The sequence below is a fragment of the Ammodytes marinus genome (genome assembly GCF_949987685.1).
Source record: "Ammodytes marinus genome assembly, chromosome: 20".
NCBI lineage: Eukaryota > Metazoa > Chordata > Actinopteri > Uranoscopiformes > Ammodytidae > Ammodytes > Ammodytes marinus.
The window spans coordinates 18,979,878-18,993,097 of NC_137224.1; the positions used below are offsets into that span (position 1 = coordinate 18,979,878).

General features: G+C 43.0%; 2 protein-coding genes across 2 annotated transcripts; one reads left to right on the forward strand and one right to left on the reverse strand.

Annotated features, from left to right (window-relative positions):
* Positions 1–546: 546 nt before the first annotated feature.
* On the reverse strand, positions 547–2,985 carry LOC307267395 (mitochondrial import receptor subunit TOM22 homolog). The gene is made up of 4 exons (XM_080049712.1): positions 2,695–2,985; positions 2,116–2,234; positions 1,890–2,007; positions 547–1,757 (listed from the first exon to the last, which is right to left on the reverse strand). Exons 1-4 carry the CDS (start codon positions 2,782–2,784, stop codon positions 1,683–1,685), a joined length of 402 nt encoding a protein of 133 aa, XP_079905838.1. The 5' UTR covers positions 2,785–2,985; the 3' UTR covers positions 547–1,682.
* Positions 2,986–4,110: 1,125 nt separating this feature from the next.
* maff (v-maf avian musculoaponeurotic fibrosarcoma oncogene homolog F) lies at positions 4,111–10,253 on the forward strand (the record flags this gene model as incomplete). Its single annotated transcript, XM_080048866.1, is given in 4 exon segments — positions 4,111–4,127; positions 4,129–4,197; positions 6,943–7,039; positions 7,430–10,253. Coding segments are annotated over 4 exon segments (621 nt in total). The 3' UTR covers positions 7,868–10,253.
* Positions 10,254–13,220: the final 2,967 nt, after the last annotated feature.

A 13,220-nucleotide genomic window follows, 5' to 3' on the forward strand; every position in this document is an offset into this window, starting at 1 on the left:
TCGCGCGCAGCCATTGGCGGGATTTTTTTTTTGTGTTCTATTCAAGTGCTGTCGGAAATTAGATATTTATAAGATGAGTTAAATATTAACTATGATGAATGTGCATGACTGGCCCAAAACGTTATTGCTTTGAAATGCGGGCGGCAATGCCAGTTTGGATGACCTTAACGAACATGAAACAACTACATAGAAATATGTATAGTTGGTTTATCTATTCAAAAATGCTTATTAGTTATTGCTCTGAGAAACGGGGAACGACCTTCAGTGAAGTTCACTGAGAAAGAGCAGCGAATGCGGCATCGGACATTTAAATGTGTGCAGTTATTGTCTGTACTATTGTTTAAAAATGTATATAAATATGCTTTCATTTGGATTTTGCTCTATATATTTATTTGTGGTGTATTGTTCATCTACAGGCTCTGGGTTTAATAATATATGGATGGCAGTAATAAAAGATTCAGCATTATTGTTATATTACAACAATTTAGTCCAATCTTTCATTCATAAATCCTTACATAATGCTTCAACAGGGCAGTTTAATAAGTGTATGTGAGCATAGATATGACCCACATGCTGAAAGTAAACAATTGGCTTTCCATTTGATTTGGTGTTTTAATTTCTGCAGTCATGTTGAACACGTAACAGAGACATGGTTTGGCTCGCTGAACAGAGGTTAAGGATTGTTGATGGTCACATGGACGACATCTTAAGACTGGACAAGTCAGAGAAATAACAGACAGTTAGCAATCAAAACCATATCAACCACATCTTTCCAAAACACTTACGACATGTTTCCTGTGTTGCACAACAAAATAGCTTTGCATTTGACGTACCATCAAGGGGGGGAAAAAAGCATCAACCATCTTTTTATAATTGAACAGCATGGGATCTGGCACTGCTGTATTATACAATCCATTGTTTTAAACCAGAGAAACATAATAAAACCAGTCACTGTGGCTACAAGTTTGAAGGGAGAGGCATTGCACTCGAGTCGGACATACCGTCCGTAGTAGAATGGTGAACTGTGACAAATGTACGAACAGAAAACCCATCACACAGAAAATAGTTGTTTATCTTTTAGAGCTTCTTAAGGCAGTTCTGTAGACCACATTCTTATGGATTAATATTGTCTACAGAACGCTCCGCAATGCGTCTGACCGTCTGCCAGCAAGCACATGATGATGGACGGAAACTGCAGACATATAGCGTACGTTTCCTGTTCTTCGGACTACAAAAACACCAAAACAAACCGTTGGTAGCCTCCAAATTTATTCTCTTAAAATTTTTTCCACCTGTACTTGCTATCCCCTAAAGAACACATTATTTATGTTGATATAAGTATTTATTTTAAAAAAAAAAAGAAAAAAAAAAGAGGAGAAAATAGAAGCAGTGCTTCTTGGAATAAGTCTCTGCATGATGTTGGGAGTAAGGAGAGACAGTGAGAGAGAAGTGTTCAAAACGCATCGCCTCCTCCTCTTCCAAATCCCATTAGCCAATCCGATACGTTGATGTGAGCCTAATGCCGCGCTGGGGACACAGATTTTGCTTCTTTATTTGATCTTTTTCTCAAGTTGACTGCAGTTCTTTGCCCTTCTCCGTGGTCTCTCTGTCTCTCCTTGCGACGGGGCCCCGCTGGATGGCTAAGCGGTGGGTGTAACGTTCTCGTCGGCCCTTCCCGTCTCTCACATCTTGCCGGGCGCAGGAGGCATCATGCCGGGCATCCCACCGGACATTCCAGTGTTGGGTCCCAACAGGATCTAGGAGGGAGAAAAAAAAACATCATTCAGGTTACATTCACTCCTCACTTCAATACTTTTAATCTAAAGTAGTGCATCATAGTCCACCCTGAGATGAGTCTGCTCTCTCAGCTGTTGCACGTCAACACCCACCTGTCTCTGCTGTTGTAGCTGCTGCTGCTCCAGCTGTAGTCTCTCCGTCTCAAACACAACGGGCAGCACCAGGATCATGAAGGAGGTAGTACCCACCCACAGCGCTGCGCGGGAGAAACTGAAACCAGTCCAAAAGAGACACATTAGGTTTCTGCTGCTTTTAGACAGTACCATGGCAAGGTATGGACCCAGTTCTGGGGGTACCACGAATAATAAGATGACATACCTGTAAAACTTCTTAGCCAGTGAGACGGAACACTGTGCGGACACCTCGGCGGCGGTGCGGACTGTGTCAGGAAACATCTCTGTCAGGCCCCACAACCTCTCCATCATGGTCTCATCCAGCTGAAGGAAGACAGTTACAAAACATGAGACAAGCAGCTTGAGTTAACAGTGAAGCTGCAACTTTTCAATAAAAATACAGTTAGAAAAACCTAAAAGAAAATTATATTTATCAATATGGTAAATACAGTTAGCCAATCCTGAATTTTGCTGCAGGTTGGTTTAACTGGTGTTAACACAGTGAGCCTCTATTTATAGTGTCATATTCAGCATGATAACATAATAAGGATAGTGATTGTGTGCGATTGCAACATAGCGGGGTTTAGATGTGGTCTGTCCCGTGTGTCAAAGCCTTATCAGACAGCTCAGGTAGAAAGCTAGGTAATTAGCATTGCTGCAGCAGGCAGCCATGTTCAGCCAAGATATGGACAAGCCGGACACCAGACAGTGCGATACTCTATGTTAATTTTGTTTGCCCTCATTCACATTTCAGACGTTGTTGTGTGTGTGACTGGCCACTTACATCTTCATCTTCATCGTCGTCTATCTCGTCCTCCGGGGGCCGGGTGGCCACTGGGCCTGCATCCGGGGAAAGCTCCTCGATCTCGGCCATGTCTCCTGCTCGCCCGCTGGCTCGTGTCTCTCCGGGAGAATCAGTTGTGCTTCCAGCGAACAAGTCCCTAGGAAAACCCGCAGCGGACTAGGCCTACTATAAATTTGGCGATATTTCAGATGATTTCCCGCCGGCTTTCATTAAAGCTAATGCTAGGAGGCGTGCATCGGTTTGTGCGACAGACTGAGGTCACAGTGGGAAAACGTGAGGCTTGTCAGGGACGCATGACGGTAGCAGGGCAGGGGTCAGTTTGTACACCGCTTGAAAATGAAGTGCGCCCCCTTCCGTAGCGGATGTCAAAGACGACTGTTATGGAAGAAAAAAAAACATATATAACTGGCTAAAAAATTTAAATTAGCCTAATATTCAAATGTTTATTTTTGCCTTACTAGAATACCTGAATAACAAAATTAATCTACATTTCTCTGATCTTGGATTTGAACAGTTTGTTTTGTGTTGTTGATTTTCGTCAGCATAGCATTTTATTTAATAGCCTATATCATTTTTCCCCACATTATTTTACCTTTGCATTATTACAATTTTTTTCCCCCCGATTTACTTTTTACATTTTGTGAGACATTATGGTCGAGACTGGAGAGGGAAGTATTTCATTTCCAACAAGTGCTTTAGTAATACACTTTTTACCTTTAGATACAACTGCATTCCTGCGTTCACTTCTATACTATCTATGGTTCACTTCAACTATGTAGCCTACAGTACAGTTCAAAGTGTTACCCTTTCTACAAATAGCAATGTTCAACATGAAGTGGCAACTAACTGCAGATATATTGAAAATACATGTTTATATAATACATGTATCATGCCAACTATAGATTAAGACAATATAGGCTATTCAGTAGTAGGTTATTTGTGAAACCTTCTTCGATTATTTTATTGTTGATTTTGGTCAACAATAAGCCACAAAAGCTCCCGATAACTTAAATAGCATGGGGTATGTATAACATGTAACTAGACAAAATTAAAAGACTTAAGCCCTTATTATATCATGTCCTCTACATGGGTGTCGCAATAGACTCTGGCATGATCTAGTGTTGAGCATACACTGCCCTTTTACTCTAAACAACTGGCTCCAATGTTAAATAGGATATATAACATGGTGGAAGTTGAGCCAATTTGATGACTTCTGTTTTTTTACAATCTTTTTTCAGATATGTTGCTGGGAACAGTTAATGGGTGCTGGTCATGGAAAGTTTCTGGGACGCAGGGATTCCTTGTTTACATCCTCCCGGAGTACGCCGCGGGGGCGGGGTTGGCTCCGCCCTCATTCTTTAGACCTGACGTCATTGTCGCTTGTGTTTTTTATGAATGAAGGAATCCAACCTCAGAGCAGCGGAGTAATTCCGGGAAAAGGCGGACTGACATTTTGTCGCCAGAGTCGCTTCGACCCAGCAGGTAAATATTATTTTTAAACAAAATAGTGAACGTTAAAGTATTTAGCTGTGTTGGTTGTTTACACGAGGAAACGAGGGGACTTGAACCCGCCGGGGACGGGCCGAGCAGCCAAGGACAAGTGAGCAGGCAGCTGTTTGCTTTAATCTCCTTTAGCTCGGCACAAACCGCTCATGCTAGCTGCTAACGGGTAACATTACTAGCATGTTTGAGATGTAGCGGATAATTTGGCCTCGCTCTTGGTATTTTACCCCTCTATGATCGTACATTTTGACAGCCAGGGGAGGTTCTCGCTTCCGTGTTTTGTAACTGCGTGTTTAAAAACGGTTTAAATGGATAATTTAAAGTCTTACTAAAATGGATGTCGAGCGCACTCGTGATGGCTGTTTACTACAGCACTAGCAGCGCCTCTCCCCGGAGCTGGTCAGCTCCTCTCCCTATAAGGATAAGGGTGGATTCTGGACGTAGCAAGACGATAAATACTGTCTCCAGGAGATGCCTGTGCTGGCCATTTGTTCATTAGCATTTTAATATTGAACAGAATAGATGTTTTGGTCTTTAACTTTATAAACGTCGTTGGTTGTAGCTTTCGTTTGTCAGTGCTGCGTTCACTTGTTGCGTGCCTGTTTTGGTAGCGTTACTTACAAAGTACTATGTCCCCCAAAGTGTTAGGGCTATTTATAGTCGAGTTGGGAAGGTGGATATCCTGTGCTGTTTAGAGAGACCCAGACAGACGTGGTTACAGCCGGTTTTCCTGGGTTTGGACTGACAGGCAGTGTTGGCGGAGCGGAGCGAACTGTTTATTGCTGAATCACCATGACTTTACGAAACGACGGCGGTCGGTCCACCGGCCGGGTGGACAACCACTGCTGCTGCAACCTCTACTTCCCACGCCTTTCGGGAAATAACAGTTAATTTCTGAAATCTCCAGGCTATTATGGTTTATTTAGTTTACGAGAATGATTCCCTACTGTAGCCTATTTGAGCTGTAGGCCCACATGGGCTGTCAAAGACCATGTTTATCCTATACTATTATGAAATCAAGTTTATACCCAAATTGGATTCTGGTTTTGTGTCTGGTCTTTTGGGAATCCCCGTGGAACAGATAACTTTCACAAATTTCACGTCAAAACTGAAAATGAAGATCCCTGATTTATAGAACAGTAATACCCTTCTCATGAACAGATCAAATATCAAATATACTCAATGGTTTCATGCTGACCACTGGGGATTTCCCCCAAAGATTCTGTCACATGCTGCCTTTTAAAACAAGGAGCACGAGTTGATCTTCACAGTTTTGTTGTTGATAGAGACAGGAAAAAGATGACACAAATAAAGTGGGTCAAAGATCATGAAAGCACTGTGGTACCCAGCGAAGACTGCAATCAAGATGTGGTTGGGTTGAGCTGCAGCATGATTGCGTCTAGGTGTCTTGTTCAGTCACTTTCTCGGGGAAAGTGCAAAGAGTTAGCCTAAAGGTCAACAGCAAGCTCAAAGCACCCACCATGCACATACACAGTATCATGCATCCGTGCACTTGTTAACTTTTTCCTCTTGTTTTTCATTCGTTCTGGGGTTTTTACTGCACGTCTGGGTTGAAAATAAAAGAAAGAATCCAATGTTGCAGACAATTTGAACGTGAACACATTGGCTCCCCAAAAGCCATGCTGGAAAACACCACGTGGGTGTGGCCTGATGATGTCAACATTACAACTCGACCGTCCCGGTTGCAGTTGGATGTTGTGGATGTCAAAATATATTTGTGCGTCGTGTCGGTTGTCTGTCCAGTGTGCTCTGGGAAGTGATCCCGTTTTAAAGTGGCCTCACAAGTTGAAAGCGCAGCATAAAAACATCAACACGATGACAGCCAGATAGTTCAAGAAGAGACCAGGGGGGGGGGGAGGAGGAGGAAGAAGAAGAAGTTCAAGTTTGCCCTCTTAGAATTAGACTTCCACATTGGACTTTAATCCCACACATTAGTGAGCTGACCTTAAGGCGAGAGTCGGGAAATCCCCACGCCTTCTTTGTGAACTGTTCAGCAAGAAGAAGAAGAGGGAGAAAAACAATTCCAAATACAGTAGCGTTAAGGCGGTTACAGACTTGAACAAACACTCTCACTGCTGTTATTACAGCTTGTTGCTGGAGGCAGTAATTTAACACTGCACAAACCTACAGTACCCAAATGTGGTGGCCGTCTTTAGTTTCCTATTTCTGTTGGAAAGTCAGCAAAGTGCCACGTTAAAAATGATTGAATTATCATTTTTTTATTTTAGGTTTGAAAGGCAGAAATAATGAGTGGTGTAATAAACAAATGAGAAATGTATCCCATAGAAGAAGTTAACTGCCATTAGACTTTCTTTTTGTTTCACAATGAAAGTGTGGAGCCGTTGGTGTTGTGTTGACAAGAGGAAGTGTTGAGGGAATTGGTTAGGACACCTGCTTTGAGCAACCAGAGGGCAGTCCCCATCATAACTTCCTCCTGGCCTGTTCCACAGAAAGGCAGCTGGCTTTCTGAACCTCCTCCTCTTCCTTTTCATATCAAGTTTAACCAGAGCGCGCGTTTGGAGAAGCATGAGCGATCTGTGGCTTCTCCTTTTTTTTTTTCTTCTTCTTCTTCATTGTGCATGACTGGCTGTCTTGTGAGCGGATGGTAAATGTCAGGCAGGACAAAGACCAAAACAGCATCATGCCTTGAGTCACATGTAATAATGTACCTTTATATCTGTGTGTGTGTGTGTGTTCTTCCAGAGTGTGTGGCCTATCCGTGTTGTTGACTGGTGCTCTGGGGAGAAAAACTGAAGACAGTTGGATCATGAATACAGAAAGAAGCAACAAAGCCCTGAAGGTAACACACAGCCATAAATAAAACTCTGTTCTCATCTCAATCTGTTTTGACAAGAGGAAGACAGTCACGCTTTCAAAGACGTTTACTCTGCTCCCTGTTTGCTATTTCTCAGAGGTGGAGTCAGCGATTCTGGAGAACGGTTTGTTTTCAAAATCACTTTCCTCTCAAAGTCAGTGGGTATCTCCTCACGATCTGTATGTAAACAAAGGGTATGCAAACAAAGGGGCCCGCCGTAGCTAGCCACATACCATACCAGAAAAAGTGATTTTGACAACAAACCTTCTCCTGGATGGCTGACTCCACCTTTGAACGTCATTAGTCATATATTTACTTCTCCTCCGTCTCCACACTTCCTCCCTTTTACCATGTGCTCCCTTCTTCCTCTGCCAGGTGAAGCAGGAATGTGGAGAGAATGTGCCGGTGCTGTCGGACAGCGAGCTCATGTCGCTGACGGTGCGGGAGCTGAACCTCCACCTGCGCGGCCTCTCCCGTGAGGAGATCCAGAAGCTGAAGCAGCGCAGACGCACCCTGAAGAACCGGGGCTACGCCGCCAGCTGCCGGGTCAAACGTGTGTCCCAGCGCGAGGCCCTGGAGCAGCAGAAGGGAGAGCTGCAGAGAGAGGTGGAGCGGCTGGGAGCAGAGAACGCAGGCATGAGGAAGGAGCTGGAGGGGCTGGGCGCGCGCCTGGCAGCACTGCAGAGGTTTGCCAGAGGGCTGGAGGCCGGAGGAGGCCACCTGCTGGCCACCGCCCCACGCCTCAACACTGCCTCAGTCATCACCATAGTCAAGAGCCCGCCACAGCCGCAGACACACAGAGAGCCGTCCTAGAAGGAGCTGCTGCTGCTGCAACCAGACTGGGGAAAGGGGGGGCGCCCAACCTGCAATGCAAACACACATACACACATACCACACACACAAACAAACATGCAGGGAAAAGGAAGAAGTCAGTAGTAGGAAAATACTAAACACTTGACAAGCGTTCCGCCTCGGTCACATTACCAAACATGACGTGTGCAGGAGTCATTCATTCCTGTGTGACACAGTGTTGACAGAGTGCATGCGTGACAGAGTCAGCGAAACAGACAACAGCCACGATCTGTTTCCCAAAGCCAGGCCCGGGAACAGTTGAAAAACGTCAAGTAGGACCGGCGGTGTCCTCCGCCTATAGCCGCTTTATGACACTGCAACTTAAGTCGACTGAAACGTAGCGAAGTTACGTTTGTTTGGAAGCTCTTAACGTTTAGAATTAGGTTGAGAAAGACGCAGCGGGGTATAATTGTGAACGAGGCGAGTCATCAAACAAACACACACACACACACAGGCACACAACCCCAAACCCTCACACTCGCTCCCCTGACCCACACAGGGGCGTAGACATTGACTAAGTGGACTCTGACTGAAGCCAGACCGACAACCCAACCAGACTTACTGTACATCTTCACTGCTCAACAAATCCAGCTCTCACGCTGGTGCTTTTCAAACCCCCCCTCCATTCACTTCACTTCACCTGACCCAACAGCAGAGTGCCAGGGTGGAGGAGCGGACGTACTATATGTGCAGCTTCCTCCAGCTCTTTTAATATCTGCTTTCTTGGTCCAGTTTGTAGCTACATGCCCGACCCCAGTCCCACGTGTCTTAGCTCAAAAGGAAGTGTCCCAAAGTATGAGTCACTCTTTGTTAGTCATTGATGAAGAGTTTCTCAGCCTTGGTGTCGCTTCAGGCGGGGCCATGGGAGAGTTTCCAAGGCTAGTTAAGTGATATGTTTGTTTAACTTGTCATTTCAATATGATATCTTGGTAACGGTATGCCACGCTCAGATTCACCGGACAGCCCTGTTAACTGGGATATAGTTTTGTACTGCTCGTGCACACATTTGTCCCATTAATGCAGTGCCTTCAGTGTATGTTTCAAAAGGTTAAAAAAAACAGGCTGTAGTCGCTCCTTCTTGACTGTTCACGACCGCAGATTTCTCTCTGGATTTGCCTATTGTTTTGCTGTAATCCCCTCATGGCTAATATCACACGCCGTACCGTCCAGTCTGCTGTGGCTTCCTGTCTCTTTTCATATCTGGTAGTAGACTCCCAACAACAGACTGTTGGTCATTTTGCAAAAAATTCTAAAAAATCAAATCCTGGTGTAAAAAGCAGAGATGCATCTGGTAGGAATATACGCTCGTCGTCGGTGGAGAATCCTCCGCATACATTCCCGTTCTGTGTTCTTATTTGTAATGTTTGTACGTGCCGTTCGAGAGACGAAAATGTTGAGTGACATTTATCAGAGATATATTCTATATTTTATTTGTATTTAAAGTTAGATATTATGAAAAAGACAAGCTAACGAGTGCTGTGATGTTCTATATGTTTTCAGAAGTACTTACTTATGACTTAGTCCGGGGGATATTCTCATGTCTAATTATTGTGTTGTGTGGCAACGATGATGATGATTACTTTACAAAATGTTTAATTATTATTATTAGCTATGTAGAAATATGCTCAAAGCCAATGGCCATATTGCTGTATGATGATTTTTGTTTGTGTGTGCGTGTGTGTTTGTTTTATTTTCCATGTTTGTACTGGTTTGTCCACACAGTGGATTCTTGGAGGGATATTATTTTTCTATGATGATTTGTATGTGTTAACGTTGTGAGGAGAAAAAAAATAATAATTAAGGTCACGTCGGAACCGGCTGGTTGGGTGTTAAAAGAGAAAAACGTAAAAGTGTGAAAAGAGAGATGGAGATGAGGAGGAGAGAAGAAGAAGAAGGCGGAGGAGTGGTTTGAAAGACGGAGAAAGGAAAGTGGGAACAGGTGGACTAGGAGAGAAGAGGTGCAGAGGAAGATGTTGCTTTATTCACTTGAAAACCTCCATCGGTTTCAGGCCTGCACTCACACAGGCCTGCATGTGGTGGAGTCTAGGCCACTGACTAGTGCTAGCAATATTCATCTATAAGCAGGCATTGTAACGCATTAGACCGTGTCGACGAATAACTCCTAAAGATATGAGGCATATATTTAGCTATATGAATATCGGTGTGACAAAAAAGCATTTATTCTCAATATTTTAAACGTCTCACATCTGTCAAACTGTGCTGGATGTTTTGTACTACCCGCAAAACAAAAAATGTTTTTTGTATTTATTACTCGTATTTTTTCTATTGTGAAAATTTAAGTACATTGTCTATTTTATATATTAATTATAATAAATGTTGTACATATTGTACATAAATTGGTGTGTTTCTGGGTTGGATTGGACACACAAACACACACGCACGAGGGACAGAGAGGAAGGTGATATGCAGGATGTTTAGCAAGAGTTATCTCTCAGAATCAGCTGAGATGGTTGACACAGGAAAGAATGAAGTGAGACATTCATAGATTCCGTATTTTTGAGAGAAGTATATTCACATATAAACAAAACAAAATCCTATCAGACAAATGACAGTTTAAAGTGTTATTATATGTGTTGGAACATGTCTGCCGGGGATCTTTAAACCTCACTGTCTCAAAGCTAGATCACAAAAACAAGCAGGTGGTTACATACCAGACTAAAAATCTTTTTTTTATTTTTCAGACATGAAATAGTAGCATCATGAGCAGCTTTATAATGTACAAAGAACTGAAAACCAAAACTCATTGAAATAAAAAAATACAAAACTAGGCATTTTTCCCTCTATCCCGTGCCCCTCTAATTATAGCACAATTTAAATTAAATTATGACTATTTCAACATACATCACTATTGTAGAGACAGCCTGAGCACATCTCCTTAGCTTCATTCATATAACATACTGTCTACTTTAGCTCTGAGATTGTAAGTTATTATAATATCAGGCGAGGTAAGCTGCCTTCTTTCATAAAGAAAAGAGAAGAAAAAACAACTTGCATCAGTTGGCCACCATGATAAGATAATTCAGAGGAAGTTTTCATTTTCTTTTGAAACATGAAAATGCTCAAATGTAAAAAAAAAAAAAGCTCTCCGAAAGACTTTCTTCAACCCTCCAAAAATATCTATCAACACTGAAACCCAAACACAATGAACCAACCAGTGCCTTTATTAAAAGTACAAGGTCATTCATAGCTGGGTGAAGCATAGTCACTGTGAAAAAATAATCCAGTTTTCCTTTCACGTCAAGATGAAGCAACCCAATTACCCAGACAACACACACACACACACACACACACACACACACACACACACACACACACACACACACACACACACACACACACACACACACACACACACAGACTTCTAAATATAGGCCACTGCTCCAGACGTGACTGCACTGCTGCGTGAAGCCATGTTACGTCAGTAATATTAATACAAATAAAATATCCATGGCTGCTTTTCTAAGGCCCAGACAGAGCGTTTGTGTCTGTTACATGTGTACATTGATAACTGTCTTGTGTGTGTGTGTCTGCATGCAGATAAGAGTGTGTGATCAGTGTCCATGTGTGTTCTTCTCAGTGAGGCCCCCTGGTGTTCACACAGAGCTACAGCAGAGCAGTGAAAGTAGTAAACACATCATGTCAGCAAGCAGCAGACTCCCTCTGACTCACTCAAGATGACTCAAGAACTTCAATTATGTTTAATAAAAAAAAAATCTAACTGCGGTGACGTTTGAATCAGAGAGAGTGGACGAACCGAAGGAGCATCCAAGGTCAAAAGACACACAACAATGTGGATTTGTATAGGCCACATGTCAGGGTTCAACATAACTTTTTTTTCCTACTGGCCCGCCGGGCCAGTGGATCCGAGTTTTACTGGCCCCTTGTATATTTTCACTGGCCCTGCACACACTTTTTTTTTCTTCATAATTTAGTGTCAATAATTATAATACCTGTATTAGAAAAATAAAGAAAGATAACCAGATCTAAAGGGAATATCTATTTTCTTTTAGTTAATTAGCCTATATGAAATGTTGATATTGCTCATACACATAATATAAAACCAGGCAAACATATTGAATTAGAAGCCTACAACTGAAAGTATGTTAAAAGAGTCGGCCAGTATTTTAAAGTCCAGTAGTTTGATGGTTGTTTTTATTCTTGAATTTGGGCAGTTTAATGAATAGTTCACCTGCAGAAGTCATGTTCAAACATAAAAAAAAAATAAGAGATGAAGGTCTGATCATTCTTTGTGGTGTGGTAGGCTGTTTTTATTACTTTCTCTATATGCATTAGGGATGTGAATGTGTCGACCGAATGACCGGTTTTCCACTTGCGCTCAAGTTGACTTTAAAAATAGAATAGAAATCCGAAAATCAGTGGGTTATGCAGTTTTTTTATGGGAGATTTCACCGTGTACGGTTCACGTCTGGTCGTGAGCGCGCTGCAGGAGTGTCACTTCTCCATGAAGTGTCAGCTTCACATAAGAGTCCGGTGTGGGTCGGGACCATTTTTTCAAACTATTGATAAAAAACAATGCAGTGCAAAATATGCAGCATAGGCTACGTTAAACGCTCGTCTAAGACTATGAGGTTAAATCACCTTAGAAACACACAATGCCTTCGTCCGATCACAGCAGCGTTTCACCGTGTGATCTCGCCAGCGAGTGAGCCGCCGCGCAGATGAACTGTGGTTTGTGGCTAAAATAATAACCGGGGATATTCTCCCCGTTAGCGATTTCAATGGGAAAGACTTCCGCGATCTGATTGAATGTCTCGAGCCTGAAAACACAGTGCCAAACTGCGCGACTATAGGAACTGTACAGTGAGCCGAGTCCCTCCGTTCGTTTCTGTCTACAACCGACACAATCACCGGAGACGCATTCACAGCGTTTAAATAACGCCTCTCATTTGTTTTACCATTGGGGCTTGGATGCAAATACTGTAACATTACGGCGGCAGCTAAAGGAAAAGCGCAGTTATCATTTTCTGCACCTCAACCTCTGCTGTGGGAAGAAAGAAAGGGGGCAGATTAAGTCGATTGATTTGTCGACTCGCAGGCTGACGGTAGGCAGCTCTGCCAACGGAGCGAGAGTGCACCCGCTTGTTGCTCCGCCTGTCAAAACGCCCACGCATCGTTTGTCCACTGGCCTTTCATTAAAAAATATATTTTATATTAGGTTTATTATATTGAGTCTTAAATAAACACTGCTTTCATTCCGACTCTCAACGCGCATTTCAATGAACCATGATGTAGTCTACAAAAAGATACTGAACTGTGATTGGCCAGTCACTGT

Coding starts and splice junctions, on each gene's coding strand:
- LOC307267395 (XM_080049712.1), bottom strand. CDS start 2,784: ATGGCCGAGATCGAGGAGCTTTCCCCGGATGCAGGCCCAGTGGCCACC. Junction 2,008..2,115: donor CTGGCTAAGAAGTTTTACAG/GTATGTCATCTT, acceptor GACTGGTTTCAG/TTTCTCCCGCGCAGCGCTGT. Junction 1,758..1,889: donor AGCTACAACAGCAGAGACAG/GTGGGTGTTGAC, acceptor TCTCCCTCCTAG/ATCCTGTTGGGACCCAACAC.